Source organism: Crocodylus porosus, unplaced genomic scaffold, assembly GCF_001723895.1.
Source record: "Crocodylus porosus isolate Cpor-Errol unplaced genomic scaffold, CroPor_comp1, whole genome shotgun sequence".
NCBI lineage: Eukaryota > Metazoa > Chordata > Crocodylia > Crocodylidae > Crocodylus > Crocodylus porosus.
Window position 1 is genome coordinate 118,404,407 of NW_017728931.1, and position 24,575 is coordinate 118,428,981.

A 24,575-nucleotide genomic window follows, 5' to 3' on the forward strand; every position below is an offset into this window, starting at 1 on the left:
TCTCCCAAATTTGGGGTGTGTGATGTAAGCAGGGAAACAGACATTCTGCCCAAAATAGAAGCATAGGAATGCCAGAAGATGGCTGCTGCTGCTTTTTCTTTTCTTCCCTCCAGCAGCTGCATGGAAGGAAGGGTAGAGTCCAGCTAGGGCAAATCAGACAGGGCAGGGGGTGGTAGTCACACTCTCCTTTGATTCCTGCTGCACCCAAATTTTAAAATCAGCTGTTTAGAAACAGAAGTGGCACTTCTATTCAGGCAGTACTGAGGAAGCCAACTGACTTAATGGGTCACTATAGTTAATCTCATTCTTTCAATTCACTCCATTTTTAATGGTCTTCATGTCCCACTAATTAATTTATCCTTTGTTCATCAATTTTACAGTCTGTTAGTTATTTCTGGCCTTCCTCCTCCTACTTCATAGCTTTGTAGAATGTTTTAAACTCTTTCAAAAATTCTAGATCTGCCCATGGAGTCCAGTCTGCAGCAGCTACAATTTCAGCTTTTGGCTGAGCAGCCAAGAGATGCTGATAGTTTAAACATGAAAGGGTTGAAAAAAAATCTGTACCTTCTGCCTGAATAGTAAAGAGAGGGTAAGCAAACTGAAGGTTATGCTCGGTTCAGCTTTATGTAGCCCTAACTCGGGAAAAATCTTTTTTCTTCATTCTGCTTTCTCAAGCATAAGGTATGTGTCTTATTTGGGAGCATATGGTATGCAAGAAAATGCAGTATTTTAGAACCTTCAGGCTTGTCAGGAATATCCTTTATTATTTTCTACAGCACATAAATGGAATAGCTGCTGCACGCCTGAGTTCAGCTATGATGCAAACATGGTATTAGGAATGTATGGGCATCAGTCAGTATTGGCAAAAGGATGACTGCAAAACTGGGGATGGAGGGACGCTGTGCTACGCAATAGTAGTTAGGAAAGAGATAGTCCTTCTCCACTGGTACCATTAAAGCACTGTAATGACCAAGGATGTACTAGATGTGCCCTTCTGTTTGAGTCATACAATGACTAGGGAGGTTCTTTCTAATCATCAGAGTGCCATACTGCATAGACAGAATATTAAATGTTAAATTAATATATTTTTAGATACTGGTAAACAAAGTGTACTATTATTTTTTTGCCAAATGACAGATTTGTGAAAATGCAGTAAACTGAAAGTTAATCCCACCCTCACTGTTAAGACACAAAGAACAATAGCTAATTAATGTGCTTTTTATTTCCTTGGTGTTTTCAGAGTATCAGAAATATTTTAACAAAACTTGTTGTTTCATGTTTTCTATTAATGTGTTTAATTTAGAACTTTGCTACAATCCAAATCTAAGTAGCCAATATCTTTTTAGCTAAATACCTACAGAAAGATATAGTAGGTAGGACAGCCAAACAACATATGACAAATGTCAAATCCTTTACGTCCAACATGACCTTTATATAGTGTATAGCAATCTGAAAGGATAAAGCTGACTTGCTTTTATAAAACTATTCAATTAAATATACAATAAAATGCTGTTTTTTCTAAAAGGCACATTGGGTTGCCAGCTTTTAAGAATCATTACAGCTGCAAAGTATTTTAAATGCATGAAAATGCAGCAACATGCCTGCTAAATATAGCAGGGCACTGTGTACATTACAGTAGTTCCTTATTCCCTTCTGAGTGCAATTTGAGATAATATTTATCATTTCAAAGCCAATTTTCTGTTCTTTTCCTGTCTCTTATCATATACTGGTATTTATATATAGGGTATTTCTTTCTTCCTTCCTTTTTCTCGTTTCTGTTTCAATGTCATATTGTTGGGAAAACATCCATTCTCACCAGCGTTACTACTGTTTCAGCTAAACTGGTGGTAGAAGCTGTGAAAATCTGTTATATGAAACTATAGAATCAAGACACATCTCTGTCTTCTCCCTATGTCCCTTCCCCTCTTCCCCTCACTCCTGGCTCTTCAGTCTTTCCTTCTCCATGTCACTGTCCGTCTTTCCACTGTGCCTTGCCATGTCCTGTTAGGGGGCTCTCAGTGGGTCCTCTGATTTGAATGGTAAAAGTAACATAGGAGAGCCTGAGTAGAACTAATACACAGTTCCCATTACATAATAAAACATTGCCAGAGTATTTAGGGCAACAGCCACACTTTTGTTTCAGAACTGTCCTAGTGTATACAAACTTTCATTTCAAAAACTGTTTTAAAAGCAGTTATAAAAGGAGAGCCTTGACACGTAAGAAAAAAACAACTACAGAGGGTTGTCTTCCTGAGCATGCAGATAGCCTGAAATAACAGCTCTTTGTGATACGAGTCATCCCACTCATTTCAATCAAACTCTACCTGTAAAAACTTAAAAAGGATGTCAGTGGAAGCAGTTTAATTATTCATGTTATATTCCAGTGAATATAAAACATCCCTGAATTTAAGATGCACTCACATTTTTTGACTCATGAAACATGAATTTATTTACAAAAATGCAGTCTCTGTGGTAAATAAGAGTTGATCCTCCTGCTTGCCTTTTTTTTTTTAGGAATTTAAGTTAAAGATACAGGGCGTTTTTAGAAGAAATATTTCACTCTTAAATGAAAAAACATGGTATTTTTACCTAGGACAGCCATAATTTCAAACTACGTGTCTCGCTTTCCCAATTCCAAAAATCACAGCTTCCCCAATGACACTTTCACTACTGCTGGTAAGCTTTATAAATTCTGAAACTTCCAACATAATTGAAAATTCATGGGAAACATATAATAAAACGTATTATACAGCTACTATATGCATCTGTGTTAATTTATATTAAACATTCAAAATAGAAGAAAGGGTGATTTACTAACATCGTAGTTTGTATTGATTTAGTTCATTAAAAACATTTTTTTCCCAAGTTGATGAAGATCCTGAGGAACTTCTGGTTTATTACAAGAGATAAAAACCTAAAACAACCGTCTCATAAAATTAATTACTTACAACCTGACCATTAGTATAATTAAAAAAAAATCACTATGTACATACAGTAAAAATGTTTAACACAGATCATTTTCTTTATATACGTATTACACACTAATAACATCCATTTATAATCTCATTCTGTCTTATCCTTATCTTAGATATGGAAAGAAGAAATAATGGACTAAGGAAAAAAACAGGAGTTCAGCAATAAAAGAAATAAGAGAAGATGTTAACAAAAAGGAATGAGAAAGGACAAAGAGGAAAATGGATGGATATGAAAGGAAGCTGGGCAGAGAGGCAGTGAAGTGAGTGGGTGCAACATAAATTATTCAGATCTTTCCAGGGAAGTATCATGTATGTCCCAGAACTTATCTTGGACAATTCTATTACTAGTATGCAATTCTTTCTGAATGGTTAGCCTCACTATGTCTGTGTGCCAATCTTAAATTAATAAGCCCTTTTTGTATATCAACACCTGTATAACACTAGTTATATAGTTATATAGGCGTAACTTAGTTACCAGTCCACTACTCAGCCAAGTTTTCACATTTAGTATTCACAAGAGCTAACTGTACATGCCTGGTTTGTGATACAAGTTTATTCTTAATTATTGCACTATTAATCATGGAATTAAGTTTTCTCCAGAACAAATGGATGTTGGAATACTCCCAAAGCATATGGATTAAACAAGCACCTGCTGAGTCACAGTGCAAAGTTTATTGCTATAATGCAAACATTATGTTAGAAATGTATGGGCATCAGTTCTGGATGCAGTCAGTGCTGGCAAAAGAATGACTGCACAATTTGTCCAATTTACTGGATTGATTGTTTTGGACAAATCAATCAATCAGTAGGTGATTGAATACACCCCTGATCTGATTTGCTGCTGAATTATACTAAGCAACAGTTCAATAAACAAGAGTCTCTAGAATTCAGTTCCATTTCTTAGCTGTGACATGTTTAGTTTCCCCCTTGCCTTTCTTTTTTTGGGAATCAGTGTTTCCCTCAAATTTGGTTGCCAGGCTAAGTTGATGGTGAGGTTGTGTTTAACCTGGACATATTCATTTCCAGTGACAAAAAGAAAAGCATCACTTTCAATAAAGCATCTGATGGTTAAGATCTCAATCTAAATCGGCCAAATGATGGGTTACAGGAGTTTTGAGAAGCCCCAAACAGAAGTACATAGAAGGGAGTATATTTTAAATTTATTAAACTGGTTAAGCCACGTATTCATGTCTACCACAAAAGTTCTTAATTTCTCTTTAGGGAAATCAGTAAGACAAGTGCAGCACACAGGCAAAGGATCAAAGGGCAACCAGTTCAGCTTCCACCTGGAGTCAACATGTGCTCTGGGGTGGAGGAGGGGTGCTTTAATTAGAGTGGCTCCAAGAGCCACTCTAATTAAAGTGTCCACAACATCTTGTGTATTCAGTGTCCCACACTTCAGAATGGTGGCGGGGACACTTGAACTGAAGCTCATTTGACAATCTTTAGTTCAAGCACCCCTGCTGCCATTTTGAAGTGCGGAGATACTAAATAGATACAGCATGGAAGCTGCTGGAGCACATTAATTCACATGCTCCAACACACTCGATTAATTGAGTCTGCTCCAATGCATGCTAATTAGCATGCGTCAGAGTAGACTTCTGGCATGTGTATAGGTACCATAAAGCTCTATAAGCCAGGTATATAAATCATCAGCCTTCTTGATAAGGATCACAGGGCACTTAAGGCATGGGGCCTGATCAACAAGAGCATCTTGAGATTCTGAAGAGTACCCCACTGCTAGTTAAAACTGGGAGGTACCTCATGATATCCTATGATCAAGGAACATCTACAATGAACACACTACCAGTCACTGCAAGTATGAAGAGAGCCAGCTGAAACAATATGCTGCAAGTGAGAGTGGTGGAGCAAATTGACACCTCTGCCCCCCGTTCCCCATTGTACCACAGACTTGCAAAGCCTTTGAATATTCCCCGCCCCAGCAATTGTACACTGCAAGCTAAAGCCAGTAACTATTAATTCCCTAGGTTGCAAACTTTGTACCAACATGGTTATCATGTGTGGGGTCCTATCTCTCGCCTGTCTACAGCATTGAATTGAAACTTCCTAACCACTTTACCCCAGTTTAATGAAGGCTGAATAACTAATTGCATGTCTTAGATTGCATCAATATATGTCAAATTGTACCTATGTCGCTACAATGTCCTGTATTGTCTTCCAACTCTATCAAGTCGTAAAATAAACTATAATTTTAACATTTTATTAATAAAGTTTTAAAACTTTTCTGGTCAGTTAGGGAATCTACAACAACCTACTCTGATAAGAAGCTGTGCATTACAGTAGGGAGATTTTGGTTTGTTACCAGTATTTCACAAGAAGGATCTTATGTGGCTGACTGATGAACTACTACACAGGAATGTGGAAAAGGAAGGAATTCAACATAAAGCAGGCCTATTTTGAGCATTTGAAGTCTTAGCAATTAATATTAGAAGTATTTTTTGCCTCTCACCTGCACAATATCCCTTTCTGCATATTTTCCTCTTGAGGAAATTCTGATTGCATCACCATCCAATTCTTCCATAGCTTAAAAAAGAAAAACAAATGAATGCATTCACTTACTACTTCACTCATACAACAAATCTAAGTTATGGAAAACAAAGTCTTAGGTTCTTTGAATTCTGTGCAGGATGACAACATTTTTCTATTAGATTAAAAGTTACCTCTTAAGACTCTTCATTAACTGTTGTATATGATACATTTGGATAATTTCCATTCTCTTATGCCAATACCATATGTTACTTGCATTTTTAGCTTTGGTTAGTTTAGCACAAAATAAACCCTGGCATGGAGAGCCTGTAGATATCCAAACTCCATCCCAATATGTACCCAATTAATTGCATGTTAGGTCTAATGAAATACAGTTCACAAACAATTCTCCAATTTTCTTAGACAAAGATGACTTTTCTTGTAGCCTAAGCTTATGGAAGTTATTATTTGGCACTGCATGTGGCAAATGTGACTCAGATCTGTATCTGGAAGTGGAAAAACTGCCATTACCCAGTAGTAAAAAGCTTTTAAAATTATTACAGAAAATTGATCACACTGTGCTTCGGGCAAGCAATTTGTTCAGTGTTTATGTAGTCTGACGTAGCATAACTGTTTAGCATATGACTACCTAGAGCACATTATTCTCTAAGGTGCCACCTCACCCTGCCTTTTGCCTAAAGCACATTAATACAACATAACTATGAAACTATGAAACATAATCATAATTTACATTTCTAGTACTAGAAAGGCTAAAGTTCTGCTTCCAAAAGTGACTGTAAAATAGATATGACACTTTTTCTCAGATATTTTAAGTAAGTACAAACAAACAGGTTTAAAAATAAATTTCCTTTTTTTTAAAAAAATAAATATCACCCCTGCAAATTCAATCTGGAGTATGAAGCCAAATTTTCTCATTATGGGGTAATAAGCGTTCTACATACCAAATCCATTGCTTCTTATCCCTCATAGCATTTTTCTCTCACTTTCTTTTTGTCCAACAGTTTCACAGCTGAAGATATCACTGTAAAAATCAGTGATGCATCATCTGGAGTTTAGCCAACAACAAGACTAAGGCACAGGTGCCAAAATTGATCAGATCCTTTTTGATCCTAGTAAATGCTTTTCTTCTGTACTGGGTCACATTATGAAAGCTTAGGAATATGAAAAGTTACCATCTTATACAATAATTTCCCCTTTTGTGAGCTTCTGCCAGCACCCTCCATGTCTTTTATGACTAAAAATATTGTCATCTTTGTGTTACTCACTGAATTACAGTCATGTAGTTTCTCATCGAGTTTATGTAAGCCAGTAATTCTTAAACTGAGGTGCTGCACGATGCTCTCAAGGGTGTTGCACCACCCCCACTTCCAGGCGGGACTGTCCCACTGAGTTTCTCCATTATCGGGAGATGTTGTGCAGGGCAATTTTGCACTAATGCAATTTTGAGGACATGATCTTACTCTCTTTAGGACCCAGGGGAAGCACGTGGCTCTCTTTCAGCACCGTTGCAAGGAAATTTGGTGCCTGGGGCAAAGCCCACAGAGGCAACCTGCCCTCGCCCCACGTACAGATCTGGGGGTTACATGCCCTCCCCATGCTCACCTGGGAGTGCACGCAGCAGCTGGAGCTGCCCTCCCCCCATCCCTGCACCCCTGCAAATGAGCCGCTTGCGGCTCCATCCTGTGCCCTGCCCCGGCTGGGCAGCACCTGTTGGCACCCTTTTGCTTTGGTGTCTGGGGCAGTTGGCCCACTCCCCCCCGCCCTCACTACAGCACTGCTCTCTTTCCTTTCCAGTAATAGGCTAAAGCTGTGACTGTGAAGATGTAAGTTAGACAGGAGCTCTCCACCAGGGAAAGCAAGTTGGATTGGCAAGTTGTTCCCTTCTGCGATCAGTCCAACTCCTGTATGTTATCACTTTTCACCCTGAGCTTTAACTTTAATTTTTATGAGTCTTTCTGTAACTGTTTTGCAAGGAGAAAATCTCTTCAGATACATTTATCAGCTGGCTGGCAATAAGCACAAGATTTATTGAAACTCTTTTCTACTTTTTCTTCCCCAAGTTTAATCGAATTAATTAACTCAATCAAGTCTGCTGGTGTGTGCCAATTAGTGCACTCCAGCAGCCACTGCATCTCGTGTATTCAGCATCCCTGCACTTCAAAATGGCAGCAGGGGGTGCATTAAATGAGTTTTAGTTAGAGTGCCCTCCTCCCCCATTTTGAAGCACGGGATGCTGAATACGTAAGACACTGTGGGCACTTTAAAGCAGCTCCAAGAGCTGCTCTATTCAATTCACGTGCCCCCTCTCCCTACCCCCAAAGCATGTGTAAAGACGTTCAAGAAGTTCACTTCAAGAGCTATAAGGTCTTCATGCAATTATAAAATCTTTAGCTACTTAATCACTAGTTGTATTAGATCACACTACTGCTTTAGAAGACTTCTTTCATAATTTTTTTACTCTTTTTACTCTTTTCTGTAAAAATTAAATGATTTTTGCTCCTGGGCTTTTTCCCAAAGGAGGAAAAGAAATTAGATATCGAGACGAAAATATCTTGTTTATATTTTCCCAAGTGCCTTTCTGAAGATTATTGGTTCTAGTAATATTTGGCTTGGTTTCAGAAAGTGAAATGGGCAAGCAATACCAAAAACTAGAATGTTAGAAAAATATATTTTTTTAAAAAGTGAACATAACATATAATGGATACCTGCCCCAGAACAGAGCATTACCAAATGGAGAATAGGGTAGTCTCACCCCAGTGGTCTATATCCTAAGTAGAAAACATTTCAAATAATTTTAGTTTTGTTTATACTATTCTAATCTTTCAGTTGTCTTGATCTCAGGCTCATCCCAGATTAAGAGTCAATAATATAATTACAAATGACAACACCGCTGGGAGCATCATAGAAGTAGAGCTTGGATATGTTCTTTGATTTGAACAGTTTTTAAGCCCCTGGCAGACATCATAATTAAGACATGATTAACCAGTGATTAACCCAGCCAATGTTCAATTCAATTACTGGCATCATAAAACAGGGAATAAATCATACACTTATTACACAAATAATGTATAACAACTTTGTGGCTGGTTTTCATCATGCCATGAACTGAATATGTGGCTAGTCTCAAGGGCTCCACGTGCTCTTACAGCTGGGAGCCCCAGTCAGATGACTGACAATCCCAGCTGTGGGGGGCAGGACACTCAGCTTGGTGGTTTAGGGCAAGCCCAGCATCATGATCCTAGGCTCCCTTGTACCAGCAATATGACACTATTGGGATCTGATCCCATAATCGTGATGCCCATCATACATGTATAGCATGGCAGGAGGTGCAATAGCTGGGATCATGGTTCAGCTTTTAAATGAATGTCTGCCAGGGGCCGTAGGGCAATATGACTCCATAAGCTAGTTTATAAGTGCACTCAGATATCAGTCATTATGTCCACTGGAAGCATCGACACTGGTCACGGTTTGTTTCATTTTGTGCTGTTATTTTAAAGTGCAGAATTGTTTGAAGAGCCATACGTTATCAGATGCAAGCAAAGAGAGCATTTAAAAACAAGCCGATTAAACTAGAACACTTACCATCAAACTCTGCTGGTCCTACCCCCACTATAATTATTGACATCGGAAGCTTTGAGGCCTTCAGAAGAGAAAGAAAAATAGATTTAATACAAAGTATAGTCTGCAAAAGTTATGCTGACTTGAATAATAATTTGATTAAAAACACATAATTTATTTTGTTGAGGTAGGAAAATTTTCCAAGGAAGATTCTTAATTTCAGCTGTGTAACCAATCCTGAAGAAAGAGAACAACACAATGAATCATTTTGTTTCAATTTTTGTTTTGTTTTTTTCTCCATGAAGTAAAATGTTAAATGCATTAAGTACTATTTGGGCCATGACAAGTGTACACAAATAGAATTACATAAGTTTCCTACACTTGTTTATTAAGTGACTGCAATCAAAGATGCAAATGTTGCACCCACTAACAGAGCCTGACCCTTAATTAGAAAGTTCAGTAAAGAACACAGACTTTCAAGCTACTGGGCACATCTACATGTGACACTACACTGCCATAGCAATGTACTATAGCGACATACTATCAATGGGCAAAAACCATGATGCTGCAGCTATGTTGCCATAGCAATGCACTCCTTCATTATAGTGTGCTGCTACAGCGACACAGCAGCTAAAAATAACTGTGTGGCTGGGATGGTGCAGTACAAGCTATTACGGACCATCCAAACAGAAGTACTAAATGACAGCATAGTAACAATGGCGCCATATGGCCACATGTAGATGTACCCAGCGTGTTGTTAGTTCAAACCAAATGGCTTCTTATAGCATTAAAAATGGATTGCTTCTGTTCTTGGAGACTAGGGAATAATAATTTAATTCTTTTATGAAAGAAATGTTAATTAAATCACGCAGCTAAGTCACACAGAAAAAAGAAATCTGGGCAAGTACAAAATAAAATTGTAAAACAGTCAAAGTTTTTACAAAGTACAGACATAATTTTACCCTCTCTCCTCTGCTTATTTTTAACATACACCGGTGATGATATTTGGTCTTCACTAAACAAAATATTTGTAAATCTATAAGGATAATGTCAAGGGCAGAACATCTGCTAGTTTAAGGACCTGGAACTAGCTATCTGGAGGAACATAATAATAATTAAAAAAAAAAAATCATCAAGCAAATATCATGACTAACATCTGTTCTTTACTGGGACATACTTTTGAACTACAAACCTTTCAGTCATTCTATGCAGGACCTACGTATTGGCTATAATCATAGATGTAAAGTTTATGCCTAATTTCAAACCTCCTTCAGTTAAACCTTAATAACAACAATTGCATACAAACAAGTTAGTATTCTTTTAAAATGATTTTCTCCCTCCCAATAGAATTTTTTTCTTTCTTTCTCAATAAACACAAACACTTTTTTTTTATACACCAAAGTAATTTTTCACTCGTCATATCTCATATATTGTGCATAGAACAGACCTAGATAAAAGCAGCTTTCCTGAGTGTAAGTAGGAAATGTTTCTTTGTAAATAGGAACCTTATGCATGCTACTAAGGATGAAATGGGCAAAGCGGATACTATGAACTTAAACTAGATCAGGAAGCTAACGGTCGTAAGATGAAATTGTTATGTAGTCAATCTGTTCACTGAACACGATGTTTCAGTTCTAACTCCACATGTTGAAAACATACTGAGGTAGAGCCTGGAAGACTCTATACCAGGATTACTCAACCTTTTGACCCTGAAGGCCAGATGAGAGGTATGGAGCTGGTCCATGGGCTGGACTGGGTCCTGGAAATCCCAGTGCCTCTGCCTGGTCCCATATGCAGATATTGGGCTCCGCTGGGTTCCGCACTACCTCCACCGAGTCCCATATCTGGGGATCAGGCTTTGGGGGCCCTGCACCACCTCTTCCCCACCCTGCACACTGGGATCAGGCCCCACACTGTCTTGCACACTGGATCTACTGTGCAGGGCCACAGCATGTGTGCTGGATGACACAATACTGGGGCCTGATCTAGCCTGTGGTTCAATCCTTGCTCTATACTGAAAACTGTGACCTTTATTAATTTTTCTGTATAATTCCCAAGATTAAAATTTCAGTACATTTGTTAAATCCCTTTGTCAACGTGATGAAAAAAACAGAATGGAATTTTTAGTAGATGAAAATGTCCATAGCATTAAAAAAGATGATGATGTTACATATATGTCAATCTCAAGCTGAGTATATTTCTAATGGTTTAAATATTAATTATGTTTTGATGACCACACAACTTTTTCATTTAAGTCAATGCCACGCATATTCCAATTCTTTGAAAAATAAATGTTAAAGTTGCATGGAGCATTCATTTACGACATGGATGGGCAAAATATGGCCTGCAGGCCGGATGCGGCCCGCCAAGCACTTCCCTCCAACCCGCAGAACCCCTTCAAAACCCACATAATGCTGGCTGCCTCTCTAAAAGCCTCCAGCAGCACCAGCCGCTGGCTGCAGCATCTTAGGCTGTTTCTTTGGGTTCTGGTTGCGAGGCAACCAACCCGGACCTCAGCCTGCCCCAGCTGGCCTCTCCCTGCCCTGGCTCAGGCCACATTTGCAGCTTGAGAGGGGCAGGGGGGCTGAGCCAGAACCTGTGATGCCGGTGAGGGGAAACAGTATCTGGACTGGAAAGGGCCCTGCCCTGCACGTAGGCCCAGGCAAGCGGCTGCTGGGCAGGCTTTCCCCGTGCCGTGCCAAGCGGTGCTCTTCCGGCTGTGCAGGGTGTGCCCCGTCCCCAGCAGCACGTGGGAAGCTGGCTTCAGCTGCATGCTGCTAGGGACAGAAGGAGCCTGGGTGGGTCTGCACTGGCCAGCTCTTTACGTGCTGATGGGAGGAGCCCAGCTGGGTCTGCACCAGCCAGCAGAAGCAGCAGCGGAGCCGTGTGCCACTCAGGACTGACCGGCGCAGGCAGGGGGAAAATGCAGCTGAGCCCCTGCTGCTCCGGCCGGGCTCGTCCCGTTCCAAGTGGCACACGGCTCTGCCGCTGCTTGTGCTGGCCGGTGCAGACCCAGCCGGGCTCCTCCTGTCCCCAGCAACATGTGAGGAGCCGACTTCAACTGCATGCCAGCTTTCCTGGCCGGTGCAGATCCGGCAGGGTACGTCCCAGTTGGAGCAGCGTGCAGCCGAAGCCGGCTTCCCACATGCTGCTGGGGATGGGGCAAGCCCAATCGGGTTGGCACTGGTCAGCAGCAGCAGTGATGGAGCCTCCTCCTTTTGGGACCAGCTGGCACAGGTAGGGGGAAAGTTCTGGGGGAGGTCTGATGCCCCTGAAACCCCACTGCTGGGGCAGGATGTTAGAGGAGTCACAATCCCTTGCTACCTGGTAAGCTGGGCAAGGGGAGGGACTTCTGGTGACAAAGGTCAGGGGGCAGAACTTCCCATCCCAAGATGGCGACCACGGGGTAGAGCAACTCAAGGGGCAGGGCTACCTGTGCAGCCCTCAACAGCTCACCAAAACTCATCAAGTGGCCCTCTGCCCAACATAATTGCCTGCCCCTGATTTAAGAAATGCCAACATTAAGTTGGAATGTGGGAATTTAATTTCCCCCCATTACTGGCTTCATATACAGTATATAGCATCTCATAGTAGTGTGCACTTCTTTGTTTATGCTAGCAAACTTCCATGCAAAATTTTTATATTCAACTTCCTAATCATCTAATTCAGTTACGAAGATTGTGGATAATTTTTTTTCCATTTTATTTATTTATTTAATTTTGCATTATACCTAAAACTGCATAAGGCAAAGGTTTATCTGTAATAGCTCATAGATTCATAGATGTTAGGGTTGGAAGGGACCTCAACAGATCACTGAGTCTGACCCCCTGCATAGAAAGGAAAGTGCTGGGTTCAGATAACCCCAGCCAGATGCCCATCCAACCTGCTCTTGAAGACCCCCAGGGTAGGGGAAAGCACCACCTCCCTCCCTTGGGAGCCCATTCCAGATTGTGGTGACTAACTGTGAAGAAGTTCCTCCTATTGTCCAGTCTAAATCTGCTCTCTGCTAGCTTATGGCCATTATTTCTTGTGACCCCAGGGATGCCTTGGTGAGTAGAGCCTCACCAATTCCCTTCTGCGCCCCCATGATGAATTTATAGGCAGCCACAAGGTCTCCTCTCAACCTTCTCTTGCGGAGGCTGAAGAGCTGCAGGTGCCCTAGTCTCTCCTCTTAGGGCTTGGCCTGCAAGCCCTTAACTATAAGAGTGGCCCTTCTCTGGACCCTCTCCAAGTTATCCACATCCCTCCTATAGTGTGGTGCCCAAAACTGGACACAGTACTCCAACTGCAGTCTGACCAGTGCCCGAAAGAGGGAAGTATCACCTCCTTGGTTCTGTTTGTCATGCCTCTGTTGACGCATGATAAAGTGCAGTTAGCTTTGCTGATGACTTCGTTACACTGATGACTGATGTTCAGCTTGGAGTCCACTAGGACTCCGAGATCCCTTTCTACTTCTGTGCGACCGAGCAGGTCATTTCCTAGGCAGTAGGTGTGCTGGACATTTTTCCTCCCTAGGTGTAGCACTTTGCATTTCTCCTTGTTAAATTGCATTCTATTGTTTTCTGCCCATTTGTCCAACCTGTCCAGGTCTGCCTGTAGTTGTTCCCCGCCCTCCGGCGTGTCCACTTCTCCCCACAGTTTGCATCATCTGCAAACTTGAACAGAGTACACTTCACTCCCTCATCCAAGTCACTGATGAAGACATTGAAGAGTATTGGTCCAAGGACTGAGCCCTGCGGGACCCCACTACCCACTCCCTTCCAGGTTGATACCGACCCATACAATACCACTCTCTGGGTATGACCCTCTAGTCAATTTGCCACCGACCAGACTGCATAAAGGTCCCTTCCAGCCCTAATGTCTATGAAATCAAATCACAGCCTCTTAACTTGTTCACCAGTATGGGGTAGGATACTGTAGTGAAGGCCTTCCTGAAGTCTAAGTAAACGATGTCAACCCCTACTCCTTTGTCAAGGTGTTTTGTAACCTGGTCGTAAAAGGAGACTAGATTAGTCAGGCATGATCTACTCGCTACGAACCCGTGCTGGTTTCCCCTCAGCATAATTTTTCCTGCTGGGCTCTCACATATATGAGCCTTAATAATCTTTTCAAAGACTTTGCCAAGGATGGAGGTAAGACTGACTGGCCTATAGTTGCCTGGATCCTCCTTCCTCCCCTTCTTGAAAATAGGGACCACAGTGGCCCTTTTCCAGTCCTCCGGGACCTGTCCTGTGCACCACAAGGGCTCAAATATTCTTGCCAGTGGCTGTGCAATGATATCGGCCAGTGCCTTCAGTACCCTTGGATGGAGCTCATCCGGGCCTGCCGACTTAAACATATCCAGTCCTTCCAAATGACTCTGCAACATCTCAGGGTCAATGCTTGGTAGTCTGGTGCCCAGCTGTTGCCTCTACTATGTGAGACTTGTCTTGCCCCTTGTTTAGGAAGACTGAGGCAAAGAACTCATTGAGGAGTTCAGCCTTGTCCCCCCTGTCTGTTACCAATTGCTTTTGCCCATTCAGTAGTGGTCCTATTCCACCCTGGGCCTTCCTTTACTCCCTATATAACTGAAAAACAATTTTTGTTATTCTTAACTTGGGACGCCATCCTCAGCTCCATGGTAGCTTTGGCATTTCTAACTGCCCCCTACAACTGCGAGCTGAGGAAGCACACTCCTCTTTAGTAATCTCTCCCTGTTTCCACTGCTTATACGCCCCACTTTTTGCCCTCAGGCTGCTCTGGATTTCTCTGGTCAGCCAAGGAAGCCTCTTGGCCCCTTTCCCCTTTTTCCCCCGCATTGGAACTAATTTGTCATATCTGCCAAGAAAACAACAGTACATGTGGGGCTGTAGCAGATGTAACTACAAGTCAAGTAGTATAGCATGGACAAATGTCCCCCTTGCTGCAAGGACAAAATTGGTAATACCAAAATCAGGTCGTCGGCACAGAGAGTATTCCTGTGAAACTCCCAAAGAAAGAACGTACCCCGGTGAACACAATCCCGAACAAGGAAATGAAACCAATAATTGAAACTGTTCAAAAAGTGGAAGTAGTGCTTTCTTTCTTATATTACAAGCACTGATATCTAATAGAGCCGAATCAAAATTTCATCATTTTTGACTGCATATAGCACTGCTTCCATCTTCACCATTTTGGTCTTAAGTCAGTGGTGCTTAAGCTGAATAGCTTTAAAGCTGCTTGAAGTCACCATTCAGACTGGTAGGATTTCAAACTTTGGTACCTAGTGAGCATGGCATCAAACAGATTAGATTTCCTAGCTGTCATAAAAGAATCTATGGATTCACAGAATCTACTGGATTCACATGGAACCATCAACTGCTTTATACCAACCTGTAAAATATCAGAAACATGAACTCCTATAGGAGACTCTTACTTCCATTTATCATCTAACTATAGCACCAAGCTCTGATTGACCTTGTTATAGGGAGGGACAAACCAGGCTTGGCACTAGCACGACTGCCTGTATAGTACTATTATTATTTGGATGTGAAGGGCAACAAGAAGGTTTCTAAAAGTATGCTGGTAGAAGGAGGAGGATCAGGGAAAGTATGGGTCCCTTACTGAATGGGGAAGGCAACCTTCTGACAGAGGATGCAGAACAGGCAGAAGAGCATAATGCATTTTTGTCTCAGTCTCCACAGGCAAGGTCAGTTCCCAGACTACTGCACTGGGCAGTGAGCAACTCTCAGTGCTGAAAGTACAGGTTAAGGATGACCTAGAAAACCTGGACATGTACAAGTCCATAGGGATGGATGGAATGCACCTGAGGGTGCTGAGGGAGTTGGGTGATATGATTGCAGAGCCATTGGCCATCCTCTTTGAAAACCCATGGTGATCAGGAGAGGTCCCAGATGGTTGGAAAAGGGCAAACACAGCGCCCATAAAGGGAAGGAGAATCCAGGGAACTACAGATCAGTCAGCCTCACCTCAGTCCCTGGAAAAATCATGGAGCAGATCCTCAAGGAATCCACTTCTAATCACTTGGAGGAGAAAAACGTGATTAGGAACAGTTGGCATGGCTTCACCAGGGGCAAGTCATGTCTGACCAACCTGTCTGCCTTCTATGATGAGATAATTGGCTCTGTGATTCAGGGGGACCGGTGGGTGCAGTGTACCTTGATTTTAACAAGGCTTTTGATACGGTCTCCCACAACATTCTCTCAGCCAAGCTAAGGAAGTTTGGGCTGTGTGAATGGATTGTAAGGAGGACAGAAAACTGGATGGTGCAACAGTTCTCAGAGAGCAGTAATCAATGGCTCCATGTATAGTTGGCTGCCAGTATGAAGTGGAGTGCCCCAGGGATTCGTCCTGGGGCTGGTTTTGTTCAACGTCTTCATCAACGACCTGGAAGAGGCATAGAGTGCACCCTTAGCAAGTTTGCAGATGACACCAAGCTCAGGGGAGTACTAAATAGGTTGGAGGGTACGCCTGGGATACAGAGTCACCTAGACAAATTGGAAGTTTGGGCCAAAAGGAATCTCATGAGGTTCAACAAGGACAAGTGCAAAGTCCTGTACTTAGGACAGAACAATCCCATGCACCAGTACAGGCTGGGGCTGACTGGCTGGGCAGCAGCTCTGCAGAAAAGGACCTGGGGGTTACAGTGGACAATAAGTGGAATATGAGCCAACAGTATGCCCATTGCAAAGAAGGCCAACGGCATACTGGGCTGCTTTGGTAGGTGCGTTTCCATTAGGTCAAGGGAAGTGATTATTCTCCTATATTCATCACTGGTGAGACCACATCTGGAGTACTGTGTCCAGTTTTAGGCCCTTCATGACAGAAAGGATGCGGACAAATAGGAGAGAGTCCAGAGGAGGGCACCAAAAATGGTGAGGGGGCTGCGGGACCTCACTTATGAGGAAAGACTGAGGGAACTGGGCTTATTTAGTCCTAGAGAAGAGGAGACAGAGGGGATTTAGTAGCAGCCTCCAATTACCTGGGGCAACAATCTCAAGATGCAGCAAGGGAAGTTTAGGTTAGATATTAGGAAGAATTTTCTCACTAGGAGGGTAGTAAAGCACTGGAGCGAGCTACCCAGAGAGGTGATGGACGCTCCATCCTTGGAAGTTTTCAAAACCCAGCTAGACAAAGATTTGGCTGGGATGATCTAGTTGGGAATGGTCCTGCTTTGAACAGGGAGTTGGCCTAGATGACCTCCTGAGGTCCCTTCCAACCCTAATTTTCTGTGATTCTACGATACTGTGACAATACCTAAAATGTGCTTTCACATGCAGAAGATGATGATGTCAGCCCTGTATGGATGCTGCATTCTTTAGGATGACTCCAGTAGTACTAATGGCCAGGAACCAATACTACTTTACAGTTCCCAGGTTGGGAACCTGTTTTGAGTGCTTTGACTTTCTTTCATTTAATATTCCAGAAAATTCAGCTGGTTATTGTGTCTCATTAATGTCCAGGACTGTGCACTTTCCTCAACTGAGATACAGAACTCTTTTGAAACAGGGAACTAGAGAACTCTCTGGGTACTTTTACACATGCTCCAGAGATGGGGGAAACAACACTTTAGAGTGGCTCCAAGAGCCGCTCTAATTAAAGCACTGCAGCGTCTCCTGTATCAGTGTCCCCGTGCTTCCAAATGCTGGCATGGACACTTAAATTAAAGCTCATTAGCTCAAGTACTCCCACCACCATTTTGAAGCATGGGGATGTTAATATACAAGACATGGGAGGCTAATGGAGTGTGGTAATTGCCACACTCTAACAGACTCAATTAATTGAGTTTGCTCAGATTGGAGCAGCCTCCATGCTCATGTATAGGCATCCTCTGTGTCTATGAAAGAACTGATGTGTTACCTCTTCTGTCGGAATGCTGTTAGTGCCTGGAGATGAAGTTGGACTGTATCTTGGTGATGGCTACCAGAGATGGCTAGTATATACTGAGAAAATAGATATTGGTCCCTGATGCCTTGAGTTTTGTGTTTATGTAATGGAAACACAAGACAGTCCAGTTACAACTAAAACAGAATTGAGAACCTAAGAGATTATTAGACAGTGGCCTCTTCCTTCACAGTATTCTTTCCCTAAGCCACCCTTAGTGGCTGAGGCAAAAAAGACAAAGGATGTCTTTTACTCACTCCCAAGATGAGAGCTATAGCATGCCTCAAGCAATAACTTCTTCTTTACTTTCCAACTAGACAAATACAGACAGGTTCCTTAACAGGCTCCCAACTTTGCTTATCATGAACCAAAGCCATCTGATCTAGACTGCATTCCCTTGGTTCTAAGTGTGCCACCTGCTGTGTCAGCTGCCTTTTCTTCCAGCTGTAGAGCCTCAAGGAACAGAGCAAAAACTTCTGTTCACAGTATGATCATATCCTGAAAACAGAGAAACAAGGTTTATGGTCTACTGCATGACGTGGAGTATAATGCATATTTTCTCTTGTGGATAACTATAGGAAGACTAGGCCCCAGGGGCAGCCGTGATGCTCCCTGATGGCCATCTGCTTCCTGCCTGGCTCAAGCTCCCAGGCTCTGTCCGTCCCTCCAAGCCTCACAGGTGTTACCACTTCCCATGTTCCCGTCACTCAGCCTTTCCCTGGACTCTCAGACTCTCTGGGTCTCCCGATCCTCTCCTCTTTCTGAGCACTTGGGCCTCCTGGTCCCCCTCTCAATCTCTCTCTAGGTTCCTGGACCCCCTCAGTCCCTCTTTAGGCTCCTGGACCTGCTGTTCCTACCCTCAGCCCGAGTCTGGGCTGGGGGAACTTTCTGGGTATGCCTTGAGCCTGTGTCCAGCAGGGCTCAAGGCGTATAACTCAAAAAAAGAGCACTAACATAAAATAAAGGCCCACTTGCCTGCATGAAACCACTCCCTCTCTGCCCCAGGTGATAGCCCCTTGTTCCCAGACCTGCAGAATGCTTTTCCCTATTTCCTAGATCTTTATGGACCCTTGCTCTGAGGCTCTTCTCTTGGCTCACAGAGCTGGGCTGCCTAACTGGTTCAAGGCTCTAGGCTTTTATAGCTCAAGCCTTAGCCTCTTCTGGTCAGGTGATCCTTTTATTAGCCCCTCCTCACCACCTGAAAGCTGCCTTTCAGGCAACTTCTCCTCTTACAGTGGCAGGTGCACTAAGCATCCTGCTACACACATCCCCTACAAATCAGATAAGAATCCAGATGTTTATACTATCCCAAGTAAGTGTCTGTACTGATGACCAGCTTTTCCTGCACCCAAAAATCATGAAACTAAAATAATATGAATTTAACAAGAAATGTAAATACTGGATCTGAACCAAGATCTGCACATACAGATATTTGGCAATTGCTAGCTTGAAGTGGAGAGAGAGCGCTGGGCATGCAACTGTTTCTTGCTTTTTGTGTCACAAAGAATCTTGTGCCCTTTTTGAAACATCTGGAATTAAGGAACAAATTCTTGGCAGCGTGAATGGAAGAAATGAATTACTATGGAGAACAACCTACACCCCTGTTACTTTGGAGAAAGAATTAATGCATCCCCAATATAATGAATGAGTTCTGTTGAAAGTCCTTCGCTGACTTCCCCAACTACTGCAAGCATCCATTTTCTGAGATGTCTTATCTACAGACAAAAGCCAATCCAGGCACACCCCTTATAAAATGAAGATGACAACTCAAACTTGGGAAACTCAATTATAAGAAAAACTTTAAGAACTGGATGTTTTTGAGAGAATCTCAGTCTCAGAGAATCTCAGAAAAGCAAACATCACTCCTCTGCTAGAACTTGAGAGCATTGTCTTTGAAGGTAATGCAACCTGAGATAAGGTAGCTTGAAGATACTCTTATGTAGAGTGACCATATGGGACAATGTGAAATCTGGGACCCTGTCTGTCCTTCCCCTCCAAAGTCAGCAGTGCTGCTGCAGGCAGAGGCAGGGCAGGGTGCTGCAGCTCCGGTATTACTATTCAGGCAGCTAAGGAAGTTAATGACTCATGGTTCTTTACTTCACATTCATCTCCTCTTTTTAATGGTCATTCCACTAATCAAGCTAACCTATTTTAGGGCAATTTTGCTGTCTACCAGGGCTTCCTATTTTCACAACTCATGCCACTCTACATCCCTGCCCTGTGCCCCACACCTGGGATGCTCATTTTATTTTTTGCTGGGGCTGGCCTCTGAAATCAGGAGCTGTCCCAGACAAACCAAGACATACCCCCCTGCTCTTATGGCAAGGTGAATCTTTTCCTGTCCAAATCCTAACTAAATTCTAAACAAGAAATATTTAGAAAAAATACTGGATGTTAGCCTGAAGTTCTATTTTTTTCAAACAGACCAACAGTTGCATTAAGTCTTGAGAAAGCTGATGGAAAAACCTAATATGGGCAATTCCCTGCTTTCCCTGGAAAATAGAGACAAATTTGGATTCAGGACTTGTCTAAGGAAGAACTGTTGAGCATCCTTTGTCTCCAGACAACACACATGGCAGGCTCCTAGTATTCCCTTGAAGAAGAACTTCACATGATTTTTAAAAAGATTTTTAGCTAAATATCCATGAATTGCTTCATCAGCTTTACTGTTTTTCTCCTCAGGATGGCTAAACTTAAAATGCTCTGAGGACAATACCTATCTTCCATCCTCTGCTCGGAAATTACTCACCAGAGTGACCACTTTCACATAGCTCTGGAGCCCAGGGGATGAACCCACTATACTTTGTTCACCGTCCCCCCCAAACAATGAATTCAGTCGCAAAAGGGAAAAGAGGGAATGAGCAGCAGTGTTCACCCCTAGGCTCTGGAGCTGCACAAAAGCAGTGGCTCTATCCAGAGCCCACACTGACGCGCCAACAAGCATCTTCTGGTCTCCAGGCTGTAGCCTGAGAATGTACAGCATTAGCTAAACAGCAAATTTCCTTAGAGTAATGATTTACTAAAGCTGATTGAGATTCAACTTTTGGTTTCTATGGGTCTGTATGCATAATTATTTTTATTGTCAAGGAAGAGCAGTTAATTTAGGATACTAGCTTATTGTCTAAAATATTCAGATGTAGAAACACAGTGCTTTGGAATTATAAAAAGTTTAAAGAGTACTTACGTTAACGATGGACTCTTTAGTTTGGGCCATGTCTGAAATAACTCCATCTGTAATTATGAGAAGAACAAAATACTGGGAGCCATCTTTTACTGAGGAAGCATATCTAAAAAAATGAAAAAAAATCCCAAAATATTTTAATAGCACTTAAAAGCCAAAAAGCTTTAAACAAACAGATTAACATGAGAATCTATACTTTAAAATTATAACCAGCAAAGACTAAGGTAAAACTAAAAGTCCATATTAGATTTCTAAAAGTAAAGACAGGAATTATTAAAACTGAGGAGGAATTTGCTGGCATGTGAGTAGGAAATACTGCTATGGGCTAGAAGCACTGTGGAACGATTAAGAATAATTAGGAATGTGCATATGGTATGAACATCTTGATAACTACTTGGAAGTATTTGTGAGTTTTGCAACAATTTGTTGTATAACACAGGGGGTGCACCTACATGGTCAAATGCTGTGGGATGAATTTACTTTAGAGTAATTTACTCTGCAGTAAACTTACCCTGGACAAGTGTCTATACATGAGTGCATTTGGGAACAGATATGCCTTCAATGGGACCAGTGCACAGCAGGCTGCTCCCACCCTTCTCTGCCCCCCTGCAGCAGCTCTAGGTTACAGGGCCTAGGGGCTTGCAGGGAGCATGGGGCCAGAAAACAGCTGGTTCCTGGCAGGGGCTAGGACATTGCTCCCTGCCCCCTGGAGCTGCATGCTGCCAGGGTGGCTCCACCACTGAAGCCTGGGTGACGACAATCTCTCCCTGCCCTAGCAGCAGAGAGCTCCCAGCCCTAGACCCTCATTTGGGGGCATAGGGCTTGGAAAAAGCTGCAAGGGAGGGGCAGGACCCAGTTCCCTGCCCTGATCTACCGGGGGGTGGGGGGAGAAGAGAGGGGTAGCTAGCATCAAGCCCCCAGCTGGGCAGGGATTCCCTGCCCAGCCAGGGTCTCACTGCTAGCTGCCCCACCAGCAGATTGGGGCAGGGACCCACTCCTCTCTCCACAGCTTTCTAAGCCCCAATCCATGCCTCAATCAGGGCACGGGGCTGTGAAAAAGCTGCTGAGTTGGGACCTGTCTTAGACTGGAACAGTTCCTGGCCAGCCCTGGGCTGTGTGGGGAAGTCTACACATGCATCCTGGAGCTGGCTGGGAACTGCCCAAAATGGGACAATCCCCAGACAGCTCCAAGCTGCACATGCAGACTTCCCCGTGCTGCCTGGGGCTGGCCAGGAACTGTCCCTGGTCTGGTAGGAAGTGCCTGGCTGCCAGGGTGGGCTCCACCACCAGAGCCTGGATGGTGAAAATGTCCCCCTGCCCTGACAGTAGTGAGCTCCCAGTCCCCGCTTCATGATCATGATCATGGAGCATGGCCTGGGAGCTCCATGCTGCCAGGAGAGGAGGACATTGTCCTTGCCCTGGCATCAGGCAGGTCCTGGGGACAGGGAGCATCTCCCAGAGCATGCCCACATCTTGCTGCCTGGGCAAATTTGCAGTAATTACTCAGCAGTTCATGTGCAGTAATTACTCAGCAGTTCATTCACTACTTGCATTTGCAGGTAGCAAATTAACTGGTGAGTAGAGCAAATTACTGTGCAGTAAGCATCTGCCTGTGTCAATGGTGGCACTTACTGTGCAGTAATTTGCTCTATTGTGCATTAAAGCATCTTGGGTAGATGTGCCTAGGAGAAATGAAATAAGCTAGTCTCTACATGATCTGCGAAGACTGTGGGAGAGCTACCTTGAGATGTACACAGTAACACAGGTTACAAAATTAATTGTTTCTTAGTTAGCAGAACACACAGCAGTAAGTGTCAACAAGAACAGTCTGATACAGTTTCCATGCAAAATGCTATTGTTAGTCAATGACCTGTACTTTGGCCAGCAGCCAGGGGTACTATCAAGTTAATACATAAAGCACTATATATACACAATAGTTTCTGCACAATAAGGTAACAGTGCTTTTGCAGAGCAGAGCTTAGCTTCTTTCCAGTAGACCCTTGGGTGGACAGCAGGGTTTACCCCAAACAAAATAAGTCAAAAAACAGTTTTTCTCCTTTGATAACTAGCCTGAGAATCTGCTCCTCTTTATTTGTAGGCCTCCACATTTCTTCAAGTCTGGTATTTATCCTAAACATTTACTTGCAGCTACTTGGTCTCTTCTAAATGCCAGAGCATTATTGGGCCAACTGTATAGATTTAGCTGACTTTTATGAAGTGCCAACACTATTGCTATCTTTAGCGATTAGCTGTAAGTAATGACAGGAAGGATTCTGGAATGCATCAAGGCAGAATCCAAGAAAATCAATGAAGGGATGAGAATACGCCACCGCTAAATCTCTAAAAGAAACTTGCATTTCTTCGTTTAATATGCAGGCACCTATTCTGGATACCTTTGAGAAATAATTGGATGCTTAAATCTTGCTGGAGTGATGTGACCACAGCTGACTTCCTGCCTCTTGGGCAGGGAGCTGGACCTGATGATGTTGCAAGGTCCCTTCCAGCCCTAATGTCTATGAAATATGCACGAATTCTTCCAAGCTTAAGAGATAATGATGAAGAAAACAAATAAGGTTGTATTTCAACAGCCAATCAGCTCATCAGTACTCATGAGATCTGTAGAGTAAACCTCAGTAACAAAAAAATATCACTGGACATCAGCGTCAGCTGGGGCAAGGTATTAAAAAATACTAGGGAGGAAGGAAGTGGGAAGGGGGGAAAGGGACTCACAAAAAATTATATATTTGTTATATCAATTTTATTCTGATCTTATTCTCTCTGGAGTTCTGTTTTTAATCCAATGACTATGTAATGTAAAACAGAACAAACAGTACAGGAACTAGAGCCCTGATGTTTCATCTTTTTCTGAAAAAAGGGTACAGAGACAAGCTCCTTTTTGCTTACTCTCATTCTGGCCCAATGATCTTGCATTGTTGGTTTCAGTGACCCAGTTTCAGCCAGCCCAGAAATTCCCTGGTCCTCTCCTGGGACATGGGAAAGGCAGGTTTCAATCTGGTTCTTCCAATTTCTAGGTGACTACTCTAACCACTAGCTTTTTAATATAATATATATTATTGTTGTGCTTTGAACTTAACTCAATGCTGTCAGTTGGTGCTACACATACACAAACATCCCTGATCGATAGGATTCTTTCTGGGATGTAAAACAAAATAAAAAAGTACTCTGCCTTGTATCTGGATCACAAGTTCTTACGTGCCTGCCTGCTCAGACTGCAGATCCTCTGTATATGAGCAGGAGTCTAAGTTTAAGCATTTAAAGTACCTTGTAGTCTGAAATAGAGGTGCTAAATTAATTTGAGTTGAGAATTCCTAAGTTACATATTTGAACTCAGGTGCCTTAGGCATGCTTAAGTACCATTTTAGATATCTAAAGTACTTCTCTAATGCTTACTCTAATGCATATATCAGTTTCTCAGCAGAATACGCCTCTGGTATATTTGCCCTGTAGGTAGTATTGGAGAGAAGAGATAA

At 42.7% G+C, this 24,575-nt stretch overlaps 1 protein-coding gene across 2 annotated transcripts in view; it reads right to left on the bottom strand.

Annotated features, from left to right (window-relative positions):
- Positions 1–24,575, bottom strand: part of CPNE8 (copine 8) — a 293,497-nt gene that overhangs the window by 6,476 nt on the left and 262,446 nt on the right. The window contains exons 17-20 of one of the 2 annotated variants that reach the window (XM_019543522.1): positions 21,088–21,190; positions 9,066–9,123; positions 6,425–6,504; positions 5,446–5,519 (exon numbers count right to left, since the gene is read on the bottom strand). In XM_019543522.1, coding sequence (XP_019399067.1) covers positions 6,440–6,504; positions 9,066–9,123; positions 21,088–21,190 — 226 coding nt within the window. In that variant the 3' untranslated portion in view covers positions 5,446–5,519; positions 6,425–6,439. Of the gene's footprint in view, positions 1–5,445; positions 5,520–6,424; positions 6,505–9,065; positions 9,124–21,087; positions 21,191–24,575 lie in introns of those variants that run through there. The other variant, XM_019543521.1, reaches the window with a different exon arrangement.